The 20,152-nt window shown below is 41.2% G+C and overlaps 1 protein-coding gene across 1 annotated transcript in view; it reads left to right on the top strand.

Moving 5' to 3' along the window:
- Positions 1-20,152, top strand: part of KCNMB4 (potassium calcium-activated channel subfamily M regulatory beta subunit 4) — a 36,046-nt gene that overhangs the window by 8,383 nt on the left and 7,511 nt on the right. Inside the window, exon 2 of the mRNA XM_038370041.2 lies at positions 13,169-13,296. Within this exon, the coding sequence (XP_038225969.1) occupies positions 13,169-13,296 (128 nt within the window). The remainder of the gene's footprint in view (positions 1-13,168; positions 13,297-20,152) is intronic.

Here is a 20,152-nt window from a genome sequence, read left to right as displayed (position 1 = left end):
GAGAGAGAGGAGGACGTAAAGAAGAGGCTGGGGCAGGGCCTTGGGAAAGGGGGTGGAATTAGAGTATATCCTTTCCAGCCCCCTGCCGTGAACCACTCAGGGCAGGGGGGCTGGGTGCACCCCCATGACCCCAGCCCACCTCCCCAGCCCTGACTCCTGCACCCCCCTCACACACTCCAGCCCTCTGCCCTGACTCCTGCACCCCCCATGACTCCAGCCCTGACTCCTGCACCTCCATACATACACAGCCCCCCCACACTCCATGCCCTGACTCCTGCACCCCCCCACATCCGCACCCTGAGCACCAAATGGGAAGCTCCTGCGCCCTCCTGTCCACATATCCACCTGCATCCCTCGCAGCAAATGGGAGCTGCCCCAGGTAAGTGCTCCACACCTCAACCTCCTGCCCCAACCCTGAGCCCCCTCCCTCATTCTAGCTCCTGGCCAGACCCTGCAACCTACCCCCAGCCTGCTCCTGCACCCTAACTCCCTCCCAGACTCTGCATCCCCAGCCCTGTACTCAGTGCACCCCTACCCTCAGCTTGGTGCGGAGAGAGACAGAGAATGGGCTAGAACCAGGGAGAAGGTAGATACCCACTCTATATGGGCAGGAGTGGGGGGGATCCTGTTTACCTCCTCCCTAGCCCTGCTGCACTTGCAGTTTACCCCCAGCCCCTCCCTTGCTTCATAGACCAACCCTAGCTCCCGCCCCGCTGTGCTTTTGCCCCCAGCCCTTGCCTTGCTCCAGTCAGCAGGGACTAATCCTCCCCCCATGCCCTGCTTTGCTCTTGCCCCTGGCCCCTGCCTTGCTCCAGCTGGGGACCAATCCTTTCCCCTGTCTGTAGTATGAGACAATTTATTAAAGTAATGTTTAAGAAAAGTTTTGTAAATGAGTTCTAATAGTTCATGGTTTAGGGACCCAATCTTACGGGGTTCCACAGGGTTCTGTATAGATTATTTAGGTTAATCTTTCTATCTACCCAATGGGACTCAGTGCTCAGTCTAGAAGATACCATCAGAAATGCTTAGTTTTGCAGTTGTATTATGTTGTATTATGCAATAAGCACCGAATTGCATAATATAGATGTTGTAGAAATGTATAGAAAGCCCACATTCATTCGCAGCATGCATCCCCACTACTGCAGTGCCGCATTACCATTGGTCCTCCCCTCCCCTCCAACTATTATTCTAGAAAATTCTTTGACCTATATAAGCGGCCGCGTGAGGCGTGCCCAGCGCAGTGTCTACAGTGTTTGTAATCTTTGTCGCATATACTCTACTGAAATAGCATAACAAGCCCATGGCTTTATGTTTTAATTCAATTGTATTATACCCCCTTTTAATTTTAAAATATGGATCGGTTCTTTGTTCATCTATGAAAAGGAGCAGACAAACTGAATTATAATGAATGTGCTGATAGTAGTGCAAATACCTCGGACTCCTCGGTTAAGAACTTACATGAATTTAATACCGCCACCAGTTCCAGTGCATGCAATAAACTGAGTAATGACCAACAGAAACAGACTTTGTCTCTTAGTTCAGGTCAGTATAGTTGCTATTCAAAGCCATCAAACATTCCATCTGATGACCCGGTCTGTGATATTCTAAAAAATAGATTAGAATGCCAGTCTCGATTATCTAGAGGTCCTTATCAGCCTAGATTGAGTATGTTTCCTAGAAGTAAAATAGGGAATAAACAAAGAAGTTTTCAGTCTGATTGGTATGAAAAGTATAGATGGTTAGAATATAGCCCATCAAAGGACGCAGCATTTTGCTTTTACTGCCATTTCATCTCCTCTAATGATGCAGCAAACAGAGGTCACACCGATCCAGCATTTATTGATAAGGGATTCAGAAACTGGCATAGGGCTAACGAATGTTTTAAAAACCACCACCAGTAAAAATCTCATGTGTTGAGCTGTTCTTCATGGTCAAGTTTTATTGAAGGGAAACCTATTGTTGTATTGTTGGATGAGGGCAAGCAGGCTTATCTGTCTAAACAAGAAGAAGAACAGTGCCATAACCGAAGTGTAATGGAGCAACTGATTGACATCGTTCTGTGTTTGGCGAAAGGTAGGAGACCATTCAGGGCTCACAATGAAAAAGCTGCCAGTTTTGAGAGAGGTTTATTTTTAAATCTTGTCAATATGCTCCAAAAATATGATCCTGTAATGGCAAAGCATGTGCAACAATCTCCTCGAAACGCTACCTATCTGAGTAATCGCATCCAAAGTGATTTAATTGTAGCCTTGCACAACGTTATGCAACAAAAGATTTTGTCTTCACTAAATGGAAAAATGGTCTCAATAATTGCCGATGACACTACTGACTGTGGACACCATGAACAGATGTCCATTGTGGTGCGGTATTTTGACAATGAAAAACATAGTCCATTTGAACATTTTGGGTCTGTTCAGAGACTATTAACAGTTGATGCTCAGTCTCTTTTTGGCCAGTTAAATGACATCCTTGGCATTCTTAAAATTGACTGGTCATCAGTGATGTCTGTCTGTTTTGATGGCGCATCTACTATGTCTGGAGGTACTGTGGGAGTTCAAATGAAATGTGAAGAAAGAAACAGTGAAATACTCTATGTACACTGCTATGCGTATTGTTTGAACCTCATCCTAGAAGATGCATGCACAGCAAGTAAACAAAACAAAACTGTCTTTGATTTTTTTCGTGTTATTCAGACTCTTTATGCCCTCATGGAGGGGAGTCCTGTGTGACATGCAGTAATGGAGAAGATTTCACAAGAAGTAGGATCCCAATTGAAGACTTTGAAGTCCCTGTCAAACACAAGATGGGCATGCAGAGCAGAAGCAGTGGCTGCTGTAAAACAAAACCACTCCATCATTTTACAAGCTTTACAAGAGATTATCAAAACAACTCACCTTGCTGAGGCTAAATTAAAAGCCAGGGGCTTTATCCATGAACTAAATTCATTCAAGTTCATCTTTGCTCTTCACATGATGCACCCGATTCTCCAGGTGGTGGTAAAAGTGAGTAAGGCTCTTCAAGCTCCAGATCTCAACTTACTTACTGCAATGACAGGGATGAAAAGCTTGTGTAACTCTTTGGCTGTGATGAGAAGTGGCCCAGAATATTTTCAATGACAGTGTAAAAATGTGTGTAGAGAATGATATATCAATTCCTCCAGTTAAAAAGAGAAAAACGTCCACTTGTATTGATGATGTATTTGAGTCCCAGCATCACTTTGATACAAAAGAGGAGCAGGAGAGAATAACTTCATTTTCCCCACTCCTAGACTCCATAATTACTGGCATTGACCACTGATTTGAACAGGAGACTTGTAAAATTGTGATTACAATGGGAAAACTGCTGAGCTTAGACATTGGCAGGGACGATATGAGAATTATTGCCAACAAATTTAAAGTGTCCTTGGATGAGTTGGAAGCTGAAGTCGGATTGCTTCGGGGTTATGATGGATCTGTTCCTAAAGGTAGCACTACGAATACCACCAGCGAGTGGCTTGATTGGTTAAAGGAATTGGATCGGTCTTCCATGTGCCAGGCCTTTTACAAATCTATTCAATGCTTTGCAGTCTTACCTGTTACAAGCTGTTCACGTGAAAGAGCCTTTTTGAAACTAGCACATGTAAAAAACAAACTAAGAAGTACAATGTCCCAGCAGCGCCTCGACTCACTCGTGATTTTGTACATTGAACAAGAATTTGCTTTGTCAGTTAATTACAATGATGTGATTGAAGAATTTAAATCCGTAACATCTGGTGAGCGACATCTCATTTTCTAGGACAGGAAGATGAAGAAACCTTAATCTGTTTTGGTCAATTTAGGTTAGCTCATTATCTGGTTAAAGACAAAGATCATGAAAATTGACTGTATCTTTGTATACGCCTGGTTATCACTACAGCAAACATTTGGTATTTTGTGTCTCATTTTTTAAGTTTGTACTTTTTAAGTAAAGTTTAGTTGTTAATTTAAAAAACATTAAGGTTTTAGTTTCTTTAGTTTGTTTGATGAATAAAAATAATATCCTTTATGATTTGAGTATTCAATAAATGTTCGCCTTAAAAAAATAAAAATAAATAAAATTCCCTGGGTGCACACCCTAATGAAATGTGCTGTGCACGCCTATGTTTAAAAGTAGTGACATATAGCGACAAGTAGTGACACATGGTTTGTGTCCATAGCAGATTTTTTTTTTTTAAGTTTGTCTTGGGACAATAATGTTCTTTTTAGTTTTGTCATCAAATCTCATAGGCTTTTAAAAGCTTTCCAAATGCTATGCTAATATAGAATAGCAATATTAACAGATTATAATTGTGGTTTAGTTAAAATATTCTTGACTAAAATCATTAATGAATGAACAATCGGACAGATCTCTTAACCCCAAATGTTTTTATTAAAGTTATGGCTTGCAGCAGTAGACACCCAATATGTTAATCGTTTGGGCATACTCTTATTAACCATAGCAAAAATCCTGAACAACTTGTTTTTAATGGTCTTTATTAAAAGACCTTTTATTTTCCATATCCTGGTTTAATTATTCACTAGGGTATCTATACCTTCTGTGTGAATCAGTAGTGTGAAAAATGTATGCTTTGGTCTCATTACAAACTTTCTACAACAAAACTGAATTAGTGGCAATCTAGACCTTCCAAAAACAGTGTTTTTGGCCTGTAAAACTATTTTCTAAATTCTATAGTTTAGCATTCCACCTTAGATTCATAACTTCAAGTATCTATATTGACATGCTAGCAAATATTGTATGTTTCGAACAATGATCTCAAATTTTCTTCCATTAGTATGTAATAAAGTCAAAGTTGTATTGTATGGAATAATCATACAATTGTGCAATCCTAGATTCATTTTGATTCTTAAAAGATTAGGCAGCTGGGTCAGAGTAAATCCAGAAATATGAATGTAAAATACTGTATAGGATTAGAGCAATTTAAATGTTTGTTTTCAGTATGCCTGATTTGTGGATGATGGATTTTTCAGATTAAATTAATTAAAATACTTATTGTAAACTTTCTTTAGTTGCTCCAATTGCAGTAACCATTTTCATGCCAAAGTTTAACAGCTTGGGGCATTGGAGACCTTCCATATAAAGTACAAATACAAAAAAATCAAGTTTTATGCCTTCTGTACCATTAATCAAGCAGAATAGATTAATTTTGGAGCCAGTACCAATTATGCTGCTGCTAATCCCAAACTCTGAATTTATTGCTAATACATATAGTGCAGAGTGCCAAAAAATATATTTAGTTGTGTAAATTTACAATGGAATATGTCAGCTTGCAGCTAAAAAAAAAAATTGACACGTGCCTCCTTACTCGTTTGTTTAGAATCATTTTTTCTCTTTATGCCTGCAACTGAGCATGACGCAAAAAATAACTTGTCTGATTTATACTTATTTTAGAAAAGACTTATGTGAATGAATATATATGTGTATCTTTAGCTATGTATAAAATATAGAGTTTGTGTGTGTGTGTGTATAATTGGCTAGATTCTTCCTGGCCATAAAGGTGGGCGTGCTGGGAGTGGCTGGGAAGAAGGAAAGAAGTAAATAGCATGCCTTGCCCATATAGTGGCTGGATAGAACTGCTCAAGGATAGCTCACTACTTATTCTCCCATGTGTACTATGTTCCAGAAGGGGATCAGGTGAAGGGTTAGCCATAGCCATGACTCAGATACTGTAGGGGGAAGAGGATGGAGTAGCTGCACCACCCTAGTATTGGACTATATCAACTCACATAACTATCTAGGGCATAGTGTATATTACATCACATAGAAAAAACTGCACTGAAAACATTAAGGTTGCAAAGGTCAAACACTCCAAAATTAGGAAATGCTAGAATTAAGGTCACCTTTGCAACCTTAACTTGGCCCCCTTCTGTATGTGCATTATGGCACAGCCTGTAATTATATGATCACCTACTGTTTGTTTTACACAGGGCCCCTGCCTCATTCAGTGCACAGGATTGACTGTGCACATAGAATGAAGCAGCTGTTTTGTTTTTGTATTTCTTTATATTCATTATTCAGTTTGTGGCCCCAGGCCATACTTAGTGTTCATATCCAAACCTTGCACTGGATACAGAATTATTAATTTCCTCATGGTCTTTTCACCACAGTAGCTGAACCTAACAGCTGTTAATGGATTTGTCTTCTCCAGACCCTTGTGAGGTAGGTAGGGTTTCTACAGATGAGGAACTTGAGACACAGGTAGATTAAGTCCATTAATTTTAGGTGTTTTAGTGGTTGCATGCCCAGCTGATACATCTAGGGCTTGATGTTTCAGCGTACTTAACAGCACTTTATATATTCAAAGCACTTTATGGACATTGGCACATCCTTGTAAGGCATGTAAGTAGCCTCTCCTCCCAGTCCTTTCAAGCATACTGTCACAGTCTCCCATATCCCTTGACTTGTCCAACCTTCCCCTGCACTTCTGTCTTGACCACTGAGGGTATGTCTATGCTGCCTGTGGGAGCAAGCCTGCTAGGCTGGGTAGACAGACTCATGCTAGTGGGGTTTGAGCTAGCACACTAAAAATAGCAGCATGGACATTGCAGCTCGAGCAGAGACTTGTGCTAGCCACCTGAGCTCAGACCCTAGTGCATAGGGTGGTCTTGAGACCCTGAGCTGCAACGTCCACACTGCAATTTGTAGCATGCTAGCTCAAGCTCTGCTAGTGTGAATCTGTTTACCCGGCCTAGCAAGCTTGCTTCCAGCTTCAGTGTAGGAATACCCTGAGCTGCTATGTGATCATGGGCAAGTCACTTCACCTCTCTGTTCATCCTCTCTGCCTGCCTTGACCATTTAGAGTAAGGATAGTCCAGTGGTCAGCATGCTGGCCAGGGAATTTAGAGATGCGAGTTCAGTTCCTTGCTCTGTAACAGATTCCCCTGTCTGATCCTGGGCCAGTTGCTTGATTTCTGTGCCTCCATTCCCCAGCAGTAAAATGGGGATAACAGCACTTTCCTACCTCACAGAGGTGTGGAGAGGATAAATACATTAAAGATTGTGAGGTGCTCAGATACCGTGATGAGGGTCATATAGGTATGTAAAACATATAGTTATGTGTGGCTTTGGAATCCGTCTAATTCCTGGGACATTAATCCTATTTGTATATTGTGCTTTTATATAGATTGTACAAGTACCCAGAACATATTTAAACAAATTAATGCTTGCTCACGATCCATCTTATAGCTGGGGAACAGAACAGAAAAGCAAAGTGACTTACCTGAGTCTTCATAGTGAATTGGTGGCAAAGTCAGGATTAGAAGCCAGGGCCTCCTGATTCCCAGCCCTGGGCTCATTCCTCTCAACCACACTGTGCCTTACGGACAGAGGTGCTGAGCATCACAGATCCCACTGCATTCAGTTGCAGCTGTGAATGATTGGCACTTATGCAAACCAGAGTTTAGGGCTGTCAAGTTAGGCACCCAGAAAATGAGGAACACACAATTAGTGACCAACTATAAACATGTTGGTTTAAGTGACTTGCCCAGCATCGTACATAAACTCTGGGGTGAGGCTGGGAGAGACCCCATTCTTTTGGGTAGTCGTCAGGTGCCTTAACCATATGACTGTCTTTTTTCTTCCTGCAGTCTCCTGCCTCATTCACCTCCCAGCTTCCAACTTCTGCAGCAAATGAGGAGGCAGTCTACGGACAACATCCCCCGTTACTGCATAACCCTGATTCATTCTGCAAACACTGTCCATCCTGGGCACTGAATGAGGCAGGGGTCCTGTGGAAAAACTAGTATGTGCCCATTTATTTAGCTTGTTTCATAATGCATACACCCAAGGAGGCAGAATTGTGCAGAGTTTCTGAATGAGATTTGGGCTAAAGCTACTAGGGACAGAGACCGTCTCTCATGTAGATATGTGGATTCTCATCCCCTCTCCACCACACTCGCTCACTTCACACTCCATTCACCTGCCACTCTGCTTGCGCTCTTGCATTGTCATCAGCGTCCTACAGGCTGGAGAGAATTCACTTCAGAGCCTTTCAGTTCTGCTGTTGTTTCATCATAGGGTGCCTGTTGAGTGATACATAAGGTATTGTCTTTTTTCAGGGATTCAGTAAGCTACCCTAGAGTCCATATCGAGACTCTCAGCAGCATCTGAACCTGCATTTGAGCCTCCCACATGACACTGGGGCACACTCTCACTGATCAAAATACCAGTGCAGAGAACCATCATTTTATTAAGACAATTGAAGAGAGGCTCAAATTTTGGATGTGTACCTATAGTCATGTGCCAGTTATGGACGTGAATATATAGGGCCCCACCAAATTCATGGTCATGAAAAATGCATCACGGACCGTGATATTTGATCTCCACTGTGAAATCTGACTATTGGAGGGGAGGGGCAGGGGCAGGGCTGGGGAATGCAAAATTCCCTCCCTCACCCTTCATATACTACATGAAATCACAAATACTGTTAATCAGAAAGTAATATATGTAAGGTGTTAGAAACTAAAAAGGGGATCTTTGGATGCCCTATGATAATGTGTGGCATTATTACACAAGCAGTGATGCCAAATTTTGGTGGAAATCTTCCACTTCACCTTCCTTGACCTTAGTCCTCTCTGAGTTTTGATGGACCTGAAGGATCAACATTGCACTATGCATTGAGTATGAAGATAATGAAGTGGAGAGTTTTTCTGGAAGTTCAGTTGGTGCACGACTCCATAATCACACATCCTACAATGTATTGTAGCACATATCAAATTACACAATTCAAATATGATCTCAGTTACACAGCATCAGCTAATGAAATTCCTCCCTTATTCCAAACCTTTGTTTGGATAAATGACTCAGGACCCAATTCAATAAAAGTGTTAGGAACAGATATAAAAGCTTGGAGTACATACAGCTATTTTAGTATGGCCCTACCAAATTCACAGTCCATTTTGGTCAATTTCACAGTCGGAGGATTTTTAAAATAATCAATTTCACAGTTTCGGATGTTTACATCTGAAATTTCACAGTGTTGTAACCATGGGGGTCCCAACCCAAAAGAGGGTTGGGGGGGTCTCAGTGTTATTGTAGGGGGGTCATGGGGTTGCCACCCTTACTTCTACGGGACGGCTGGCAGGGGTGCTGTTTTCAGAGCTGGGCAGCCGGACAGCCATAGCTGTTGGTCAGATGCCAAGATCTAAAGCCAGCAACACCACCAGGATCAGTGCAGAAGTGAGGGTTGCAGGGTATGCAGGGGTGGGTTACTATACAGCCGAGTTTCTCTGACAGCCTCCTGCCCAGGTCAGGGGCTGACAGCTGGAGCCGCAGCCTCCCTGCCTGGGTCAGGGGTTGATAACCACCCTCACTTCTGCACTGCCTTCAGAGCTGGGCTTCCAGCTAGAAGCCATGGAGCTTACTGCATGGGGAGATTTTCAGAATTGGGTCTGACCCTGCTCTGGGAGCAACCCTTGCACGGGAAGAGGAAGTCCCGTCCCTCCCCAATCCGGGCAGATATGAATTCCATTCCCATCTCTGCCACGGATGTGCTGTGTGACCCTGTGCAAGTCATTTTACTTCTCCATGCCTCTAATTTCCTTCTCACCCTTTGTTTGGCTTGTCTAAATGATCTCTTTTGGGCAATGCATTTGGACCTTGCCTAACACAATGATGGCCTGATCTTGATTGGGACCTGTAGGCCCTACAAATAATTAATAATGCTCCAGGAGTTGCTAGGTAGGACAAACATTTCTCACTGATGCTATTCTAAACAATAGCAGACACTAAGAGGGAAGCCTCTCAACTGATTTCCCCCCACTTCTTGAATTAAATAGTACAAAGATGGCAGCAGTTTCTCTGAAGATCTGGCAGGAGGGGTACAAGTATTTTACTGACTATCACGGTTTTGGGGCAAATCACACTTCAGACCCCTTTCAGTTCCTCTCAGGTGTGCCCCTTTGGAAGCAGGTTTCACTAACTTCATCCCTCTCTGGGTAGAGCCCTATGGTCCTCCCACTCCTAGACTGGATCTCGGGGCTGTCGGGTTAACACAGGTGATAAGCTGGGAGGCTGCAACCTAAACTGGGTTTGGCACCTTCTAGCTCTTTTCGTCTGGGAGCCTGTAACAGCTGATGAGAGTGACTCAAAAATAATTTTTTCAGAACAAAGCACTATTTAGTCATTCAGGCAAAGACATGTAGCACATTGAACAAAGGGATAAAACAAAAAGGCTATATATATATTTCCCCTTACCTATATCTTCAAATTTGGTAAGCCCCCTTCAGCCCAGTTACCTTCATCTGTGGGTTGGAAGATGAAGACTGCCCTGCTACAGTATGGTCTCTGTGTCTTGTTGTATTCCTATCAGTGCTCACTGATGCTCCCCAGCAACTCAGTCAACCCCCTTTACTCTTTTAGGCCCTTGATGCTTTGATGGTTTAGTATCCCCTTTGATCCTGGCCTCAGAAATGGGAAGAGTAAACCTTACCAGCCTGGTTGGGGGCTGGCTGGAGTATTCCCCATCGTTTCCTCAAGGACCCCTGGTATTCTCTGGACATACTTTATCTTTGCCATTGTTTTGTTGTTACCAGTTTGTTTTCCTTCTGCCATCCTCCTTTGATTTAATGCCTTGAACTCACTCAGGATAATACCAACCAGGTGAACTCCGGGGCATATGTTATTTATAAAAAATAATAGCCATTATTACCTCATTCGGCAATTACCATTTTCAAGTTGGAATTATAGTAGTGGGATTGGTACAAGTGAGCCATGTCAACTCAGCCAGATTGAGAAATGAGGAATCTCATGCATGGGGGGTGGAATTTCTCCACAGGAAATCCTGGTGGCTCACTTTTCTTATCAAACACTGTGATGTGCCTATAAATTTCATCCAGCAGAGAATGCAACCAGAAGATGACAGAACAATAAAAGGAGTGACCTCTAAACATCTCCAGGAGAGCTCAAACACTGCACCAGGCAAAAGACATTACTGAAACTGAATGAACATAGCCCAGCAGACAGTGCAAACATACTCCTCCTTTCTCCTCACTCCCATGGCAGGGGCCTATGCTAGTTCGTGGCCTAAAGAAAATCTCTTCGCTTCAACCAGAGTCAACGCAGCCTGGCAGAAAGGCACAGAAGCCTTACGCCCAATAACCCTCATAAATAGAACACACCCTGTTGTCAAGCTAACAAGTCTTAACCCTTCCACCAACCAGCAGGCCCTAAAAGACCTCTGGTGGACGTGGTAGTCCTAAAGGCCACTGCTGAACAAACTCCCAAACTGCATTATTGAACAAAGAAAGGTTTTGGCCACGGGAAGTGATTTTAAATTTGAAATAACAAAAAGCAACAAAACACTTGTATTCTGTTTCAGCATCTGCAGAACAATAGTCATTGTGGTGCTACTTATTTCTAAAAATACAAACCTGGAAAAGAATCGTAGGGTAGGATTCTCTTCTCAGCACCAGGATGTGAACAGCTATACATGACAGCCACACCAAATGTGTTGCTGTGAAAATGGGGGCGCTTTGTTATGAAAAAGGCAAGTTTTAACTTGAAACAAACGAGAGAGAATTTGCACTTTGTTGCAGGTTAGAATACAGGAGTTTATTAAAAATAAGTGTGGATGCTGACAGAAATAACAACGTTTTACTTGATCAGACTGATGAATACCTAAGAACTTGTTTTTACCTGTAAAAAAATCACAGTGATATAATGGATATAAAGGAGACAGGCTTCCAGCTCTGTACAGTGTGAAGTAGTTCAATGGTAGAGTGGAGGCATAAGTTCACCGATGGGATGATAGAAAAGTGCCCACCAGGCACCTAATCAAGATCCTTTCCTCACAGCTGTCTTTGTTTTCAAATAAGAGTTCTGAGGGACTCTTCCCTATTAGTTGTCCTTTCAGGTTACTATGGAGAGACCTGCACTAGGACTTCCCTGAGCCTGGGGTTCCTGTCTGCTACCCCTACCGAAGAGTGTGGAAATCCTATATCTGGCTTCCTGTTGGTCACATAGTTCTTCCTCGTCATATGTTCTGTGACTACAGCTCCCAGTTTTAAAAGGGACACAGGTCATACCATGCACACTGTGCTGTGCTCATGTGAATTCAGGCTCAATACCCTCTCACACGAGGGAAGGTAAATAAAAATGTTTCCATTGTTGCTTATGTTAACAAAGCAGTGTACTGTTTGTAGTGATAACTTTGCCTATTGAATTTCGCAAATGAAAGGGTGAATTCTCTCTCTCCTGGATGGATGGGATACCTATTAATGACTGAAAGAATTATGCTTGTGCCCTGAGGTATAAATATTTCTCCAAAGAATAAACTGTGGTACTAATTCTAAAAATATGTGTTTAAGGTATAAGTGGTATGAAGGGAGGCATTGTGGTTAAATGAGAGGCTGGGAAGCAGGACACTTGGTTCTGTTCCTCTGTGACCTGCAACAAGTCACGTAAGGCCTGATCCAAAGCCCACTAAAGTCAATGGACAGACTCCGATTGACTTCAGTAGACTTTGAATCAGGCATCTGGGCCCGAGTTCAACAAAGCACATAAATACAGGCTTAAATCAGGTTGACTTCAAAGTAATTTAAGCATGTGCTAAAACGTTTTGCTGAATTGGGATTTTCAATGTCCTGTGCTTGTTTCCTGCAAACCTTGTATCTATTAATGTGGGGTAATACCTATCCTTTGTATGGTATTTTGAGATCTGTTGGTGAAAATTTGCTGTAATAATGACTATTTATTTATTTATTTATTTGTACATTGTTAAATGGAACATGTGATTGTACATGTCATAAAAGTTTGTAATGATTTCTAATTTTCAAAATATCACCCATGCGTACAGCTAGCTAGAACCACCTTGAAAATTAATCCTCTCCTTTTCATCTTTTTTAATTTCAACATGCGAAACAGTATCATGTTTCCTGGAAGGATAGAGGAGTGTGTGAGAAAGAGCCGATAGTAGTAAAGTTAGTAAAGCACATAGTAAATCATTCTTTTGTAACTGATCATTAAAACATAAATATTGAGCAATTAATGATCAAGGAATGTTCATCTAACTTTTTGGTCCCTTCTGTTTGAAGACTTGAATCCATAGATTCAGTCTTTATCACTATGTGTGACTTTGGTGAGGAAAATCCAGAGAGAATGATGCCTTATATTGTTGAGTACTAAAATAATTGCATTTTGGAACCTGTTTTGACAGTGTTCATACATCCCTCCCTGTGAAAGAGAAAATCAGAAGAATTCTGAAATTGTCACACACTGGCAGGAATACTGGAAAGTGGAAGTGGGTTCACATCCATTTACATGTTATTTTAATAAGCATCTAAGGTAAGTCACTGTCTACATTTGCATAGCTAGAAATATTTACACAACCTTTCCATCCTCTGCTTTCCATTGGTCTTGAAGCAAAGTATTTGAAAACGTTCTATCTTGACAGTAAAAAATGTGTGAGAGAATTCTCATTGCTGGTGAACAAAGTATTTTTAGTTTTTTGCTGTTGAATTTTGTTTGTGTGTGACACTGAAAGGCAGTTGTCCCAGAAAAAGTTTCACTATATTGCAAAAGCTGACTTTGTTTTGCTACCAAAATTGACAAAATCCTTACTTGTAACAAATTTGTGTTTCTTCCCCAAAGAGGAAGGAATTATACCATTTTGACTGTGAGGAGTTGTGTTCATGGAGGAAATGAGCCTTAGATTTGATTAATGTTTGTTCACACAACTATCAGTTTTCATTCTTTCATACTTATAAAGTGGAGAGTTGTGGCTTCAGGCAATTCTACTTAGGGAATTATTCTTCTTTCTGGGTGTCTGTGTATTTCCCATTAGCAGTAATTGGACTTACACATGTATCAAGGGATAGATAGCTTTCTTAGCTTAAAGCAGTCAACTTACCTCTCCGTATATTTTCCCTTCTCAGGTACATGGATTGATTATTGTTGTTCTTCTCTTTTCCTGTTTGTCTGTATCTTTCTGGTCATGTTGTGTCCAGGAGTAAGTATTATACATCCTTGGTGAGACTGCATCTGTAAAACTGCACCATGTCATTACCAGAAATGTGTAGCTAGATTGCTCTTCCCTGAATTCCCTTCAATGAAAAATGACTATATATCTGCTGTGATGGGCATAAGAAAAGATTTAAAAAACAAACCAACAAACAAACAACCTCCCAAGCCTAAATATGAATAGTGTGGCTAAGGCCCTGATCCTGGAAGTGCTTAACCCATGTGCTTATCTTCACTACCATTGCATCAGTGGGGTTATTAACGGGAGTCAAGTTAAGCATGTGCATAGGTGTTTGTAGGACCATGGCCTAAGGAAAGAGGGGGACCCAATTCCATAAATATTTGAAGGGTGTAAACAGCAAAAAGAAGGATGGATGGATTAAAGCAGGATCTGTGGATTCAGTTAATGGGCTGGGAATGGGGATCTTGGTCTCAGAAAAGTTGAATCTGTTGGCGGTGGGGGAGTTGGTGGCAAAGACAGCAAGAGATTGTTTTGGCACGGTAGCAAGCCAGGGATGGTATTAATTTTTTTATGGGTTTGATTCCAACACTGGCTGTGATTGCCATCATACTTCTTATCAGATAGTAGATGCAACTAGAATGTACGGAGTGACATTATGTTGTCTGTGTGGCCAACTTATCTGTAACTTTCTCCAGAGTTGGTCAATATCAAAGGCCTTCCAGCTGATTCTCTGAGTGGAAGGCTGACCTCAGACTGGAGTATACACTGAAGCCAGAGTGCTGGCATACAAATACCATTGTACTGTGCTATCTCACTTCACTGACTTTCATTACTTTCAAGATTGTTCAGCACTAGGGTGCTGCTTTTAAGATGACTGCATTTTATATTAAGTTAAACTTTCTTGGCAAGTACGAAGGATGCATTTTAGTTTTTTGCCTTTGACATTGCTCTTCTTATTGATCATACAGGAGAAGGAGAGTGTGACGGGTTCCACCCAGAACTGGGGTACCACTGAGCCTTCTGACCCACCAGCCTGGGCTCCCTCTCACACTGTGCAGCTGTGACAAGCTGCAAGGCCCTCCAAGTTTGCACTTTCACCAGCATTCACACAGATAGGGACACACCCAGCTACAGTTACATGCAGGCTCTCTAACCACCAGCCTAGGACCCCAGAGCAGTACCATCCTGCCCTGGTCAAATCTGGCCCGTATCTGGGATTAATACTTGGTCTACCTCTCCCTCAATGTGAAGAGGACCATGTACACTTGTGGTAACCAAGCTGAGATTTTCCCCAGACACCTTAGTCAAACGCACACTGGTTTGGATTAAAACATAAAATAAATTTATTAGCTACAAAAAGATAGATTTTAAGTGATTGTAAGTGATAGCAAACTGATCAAAGCAGATTACCTAGTAAATAAACAAAACTGCAAACTGAGATATAATATACAAGATAGGTAGGATATGAATTAGCAGATTTTCACCCTGAATGATAAACAGGCTGGCAGATTCTTAAGGCACAAGCTGCCTTTGCTTTGCAGTTTGGGTTTCCCAGGTTTGCATACACAGGCTAGAAATCCCTTTAGCCTGGGACCATCACTTTCCCCAGTTCAGTCTTTGTTCCTCAGGTGTTTCCGGTGTGGTGTTATAAGGAGAGTGAGGTACCATCATGTCATTTCCCTCTTTAATATCTTCTTCCCATTTCCCACAGTTCCTGGGGTAATCCTTGTGCTTATGTGCATTTCCTCAATAAGCCATTAACATTGTTTGGCCTTTTTACTGTTGTATCCGAAAGGCTGCTTGTGGGTGTTTTCAACCTCACAACATGTTTCAGTAACACATACATAGCCAAACTTCATAACTTCACATACGACGATAGCACATACCATCCAACAAGATATTAATGTCGAGCAGATCAAGACTTTTAAAATGATACCTCACAAGGCATACTTTGTGCAAAACATATCCTAATTACATGACAGTGGTGAATAATGGGGTGCCAGGGTGTCACAGAGAGGTTGACAACAAAGTGGTTTAGAGATGTTCAAAGTGCAAATAAACTCACTAACACAGCATTGATCGGATCGCATATCTTTTCTTTTAGAGGCAGGAATGAGTTTCGAAAGGTCAAATACATAGAAAGGGAAATGCTTGTTTGGGTCTGCAATTTTTAGGTTTTATTTATGTAAATTAAACAGGTTGGGAAGCAGAAAAACACATGAAGAACAAAAAGAAAAACTTAGTTCTTGATTTTAAAATGGGAATGTGTGCAGTTTTTGTTAGTGGTTTTTTTTTCCCCCATGTGTGGAAGAGCTGTTATATGTTGTATGTACATAGTATGTATAAGTACATAGATAATGTGTTGGTAGGTGTTGTAGAAAACACTATACATTTGTTTGTGAGATTCTATACGCCTACACTTTCAACTAAGGTCTGAGAACTTGCAGACCCTCCAAGAGGCCTGCCCGTGGAAACCTGATAAGATAAGACTTGACATCTTCATTTTTCTAATTTTAAAAACAAGTGGAATGCCTGGCACACCCCTTTAAAAAATGTGGTCGTCTTTTTACGTCCTCAAGAAGCAAAAAGGATACAAGTCCACACTGTGGATTTTTCTTTTTAAATCCTATGTAGATCTCCTTTAAAATATTGCTTGTGTGTGTTTACATGGATGCAGAGTTCCATGACCTAATGCAACATCATCAGGTATGGTAGAAGCAGCAGCAGCACACAGTAACATTACATTGCAACACCTGAAAATAAATTCAGAGACTCTATTTTTTATTGTTCTGCAAGCTAATTTTGCAAGATGTGGGACTGCTGCACAAAAATAAGCATTGTCTTGCACATTGGAAGGCTAGTGGCAATGCTGGGGCTAAGGTGATCATATCAAAATAATAGCGACAGACAAAGGAAGAAGATTGTTTATAAGTGTGAGAATAGGTGCTTAGAAATTCATAAGATGCTTCCTTTTCACAATTTGCTTCATTAACATAATGATGCTCATTAACCATGATGTCCTTTTCCATTTCGAACAAATAAAAAAAGCCAACTACAATAAACCAATGATCACTTTTTATTTCTTCATCTTCTTTTTCCTGCTACTAACAAGTCATGAAGGGTGTCTGTCTGTTCCCTGTCAGAATGTATTGCAACGACCAGTCCTTGTGCTTGGTCCAGTTGGTAGCACCAGTCAGAATTTGGTATCTACTGTGTCGAGGTAGACAACTGGTAAAAGTAGCAAACTGATATGGCTGAGTGGAACTGATCGGGATTTAAATCAGGGAGGATAGCCAGGAGAACAGTAGTCCCGCACAAGGAAATAATAGAATAGTGTTTGGAGTTATGTGGGCAACTGAGATATCTGTACTATATGGGTGATTTTACTATCCCACCTACATATTTAAAGATCTGGAATTAAAAGGAGCAGTTATTTATCATTCTCTTGCTGAGGAGGAGCACCACTACGAGTGAAGGAAGAGATCACCCAGCAAACAAGAGAAGGAGCTGTGTATGTGGGCCACAAACTATATAGCACGACATAATCAAGATTAACAAGAATCTAATTTCCTCTGTCCTGTTTGGTCTCTCTCTGTGCTCCCTCAACCTCCCACTACCACTTAAGCATAGCACTTCTCCTTCTCTTCCCATTATTGTCATTCACACCTGAGGCATGTCTTTCTGCCTCCACTGCTACCCTTCCTGTTTAAGAACAAAAGAAACACTAGAAAGGACATACTGGGTCAGACCAATGGTCCATCTAGCCCAGTACCTGTCTTCTGGTGCCAGATGCTTCAGAGGGAATGAGTAGAACAGGGCAATTATGGAGTGATCCGTCCCCTGTTAAGCAGTGCCAGCTTCTGGCAATCAAGGTTTAGGGACACCTAGAGCATGGGGTTGCATCCCTGATCATCTTGGCTAATCTCCACCCTTAGAGGTTTTTAAGGCCCGGCTTGACAAAGCCATGGCTGGAATGATTTAGTTGGTGTTGTTCCTGCTTTGAACAGGGGATTGGACGAGATGACCTCCCGAGGTCTCTTCCAACCCTAATATTCTGTGATTCTATTCTGTGATCCTATGAATTGCCATTGATGGACCTGTTCTCCATGAATTTATCTAATTTTATTTTCAACCCAGTTCTAGTTTTGGCCTTCACAAGATCCTCTGGGAACAAATTCCACAGGTAGACTGTGCATTGTGTGAAGAAGTACTTCCTTATGTTTATTTTAAACCTGCTACATATTAATTTCAGCCTAGTTCATATGTTATGTGAAGGGGTAAATAACATGTCCTTAGTCACTTTTCCCACACCATTCATCATTTTATAGACCTCTGTCATATCCCCTGCCCCTTATTCATCTCTTTTCTAACCTGAATAGTACCAGTATTTTTAATTGCTCATATGGAAGTTGTTCCACACCCCTAATCATTTCTGTTGCCCTTCTCTGTACTTTTTCCAATTCTAATATATCTTTTTTGAGAGAGGGATGGCCAGTGCTTCACACAGTATTCCAAGTGTGGGTGTGCCTTGAAGTTATACAGTGACATCATGATATTTTCTTATTTTATTATCTGTCCCTTTCCTAATGGTTCCTAACATATTGTTAGCTTTTTTGATGGCCGCTGCACATTGAGTAGATGTTTTCAGAGAACTATCCACAATGACTTCAAGGTTTCCTTCATGATGGTAATAACTAATTTAGAGCCCATCATTTTGTATATATATACTTGGGATTATGGTTTCCAATGTGCATTACTTTGCATTTATCAACATTGAATTTCATCTGCCATTTTCTTGCCCAGTAATCCAGTTTTGTGAGATCCTTTTGTAGCTCTTTGCAGTCTGCTTTGGACTTAACTATCTTGAGTAATTTAGTATTGTCTTCAAACTTTGCCACCTCATTATTAACACCCTTTTCCCAGATTGTTTATGAATATGTTGAACAGTATTGGTCCAAGTACAGATCTTTGGGAAACTCTGCTATTTACCTCTTTCCTCCATGAAAACTGACCTCCTCCTTTTTGTTTCCTATCTTTTAACCAGCTACTGATGAGGTGACCTTCCCTCTTATCCCATGACTGCTTACTTTGCTTAAGAGCCTTTCTGAAAGTCCAAGTACACTATATCTACTGGATCACCCTTGTTCACATGCTTTGTTGACTCTCTCAAAAAATTCTAATAGATTGGTGAGGCATGACTTCCCTTTACCTAAGTCATGTTGACTCTTCCCCAACATGTTGTGTTCTAATATGTTCATATATGTGTCTGATAATTCTGTTCTTTACTATCGTTTCAACCAATTTGCCTGGTATTAAAGTTGGGTTTACCAGCCTGTAATTGCCAGAATCTCCTCTGGAGTTTTTTTTAAAAGTCGGTGTATTCTCTGCCCCACTCTACCAGCTGTTCTTTTACTTTTCTCTATTCTCTTCCCCTAGTTGTGTGGCTCCTTTACATCTTTCTAAGCTCATATTTCTGCTCTCTTGGGGAAAATTATTGAACTTGAAGGGGATTTCAAACAGTGGATTTAATGACAGTTTTTGACACTCCTCCTTCCCCTTTACCATACGAAAATTTTCTGGGTAGCTGCTTTATTTTTCTAATATGTACATGCAAGTGCTTCATGCATGGTTTGTTAGTCACTAAAATGCACATTCTATTGGGGAGCCAATTATCACAACAGACCTCTGAACTTTTGAGCCTTGTTCATTGCAACTACCACACAGTTGTACACAAACATATATGGGAATGTGCTTTCATTAGCGAACAAGGCTTTATATTTGTCTGTCAGAAAGAAACTCTGAATCAATCAGAATTAATCAGACAAATGAATCCAGTATCAAAATGTCATTAGTCATTTGTTCTGAGGTTTGTCCATGAAGGTAGAATTTCACCTCTTCTGTACTTTTGGTTATCCTTGGGCCACAGGATCAGCCTGGGATGAGACTAATCTTGAAGAAAGGCTATTAAATTATCACACAGAGATGTTCCAGTTATCACTCACTGAATAAATCTGCTGTGTGTACAAAGGACTTGGGGGTTTGTTTTAATAAATTTGTAATACATATGCAGATTGATGAAAGTCAAATGTTTACAGTCCCTGGGGCCTCTTATAGGAGATTCTGTAATAAATGTGGAAGGATAAGTAATAAACTCTATTTGAGGAAAACATTTGTAATGCCACTCCTGACTTTACAATCCTGTCTGGCTTGGGGGATATA

The sequence above is a fragment of the Dermochelys coriacea genome, chromosome 1 (assembly GCF_009764565.3).
Source record: "Dermochelys coriacea isolate rDerCor1 chromosome 1, rDerCor1.pri.v4, whole genome shotgun sequence".
In the NCBI taxonomy this organism is placed as follows: Eukaryota; Metazoa; Chordata; order Testudines; family Dermochelyidae; genus Dermochelys; species Dermochelys coriacea.
Note: the sequence above shows the minus strand (reverse complement) of the source record. Positions and strands in the feature narration are given on the sequence as shown.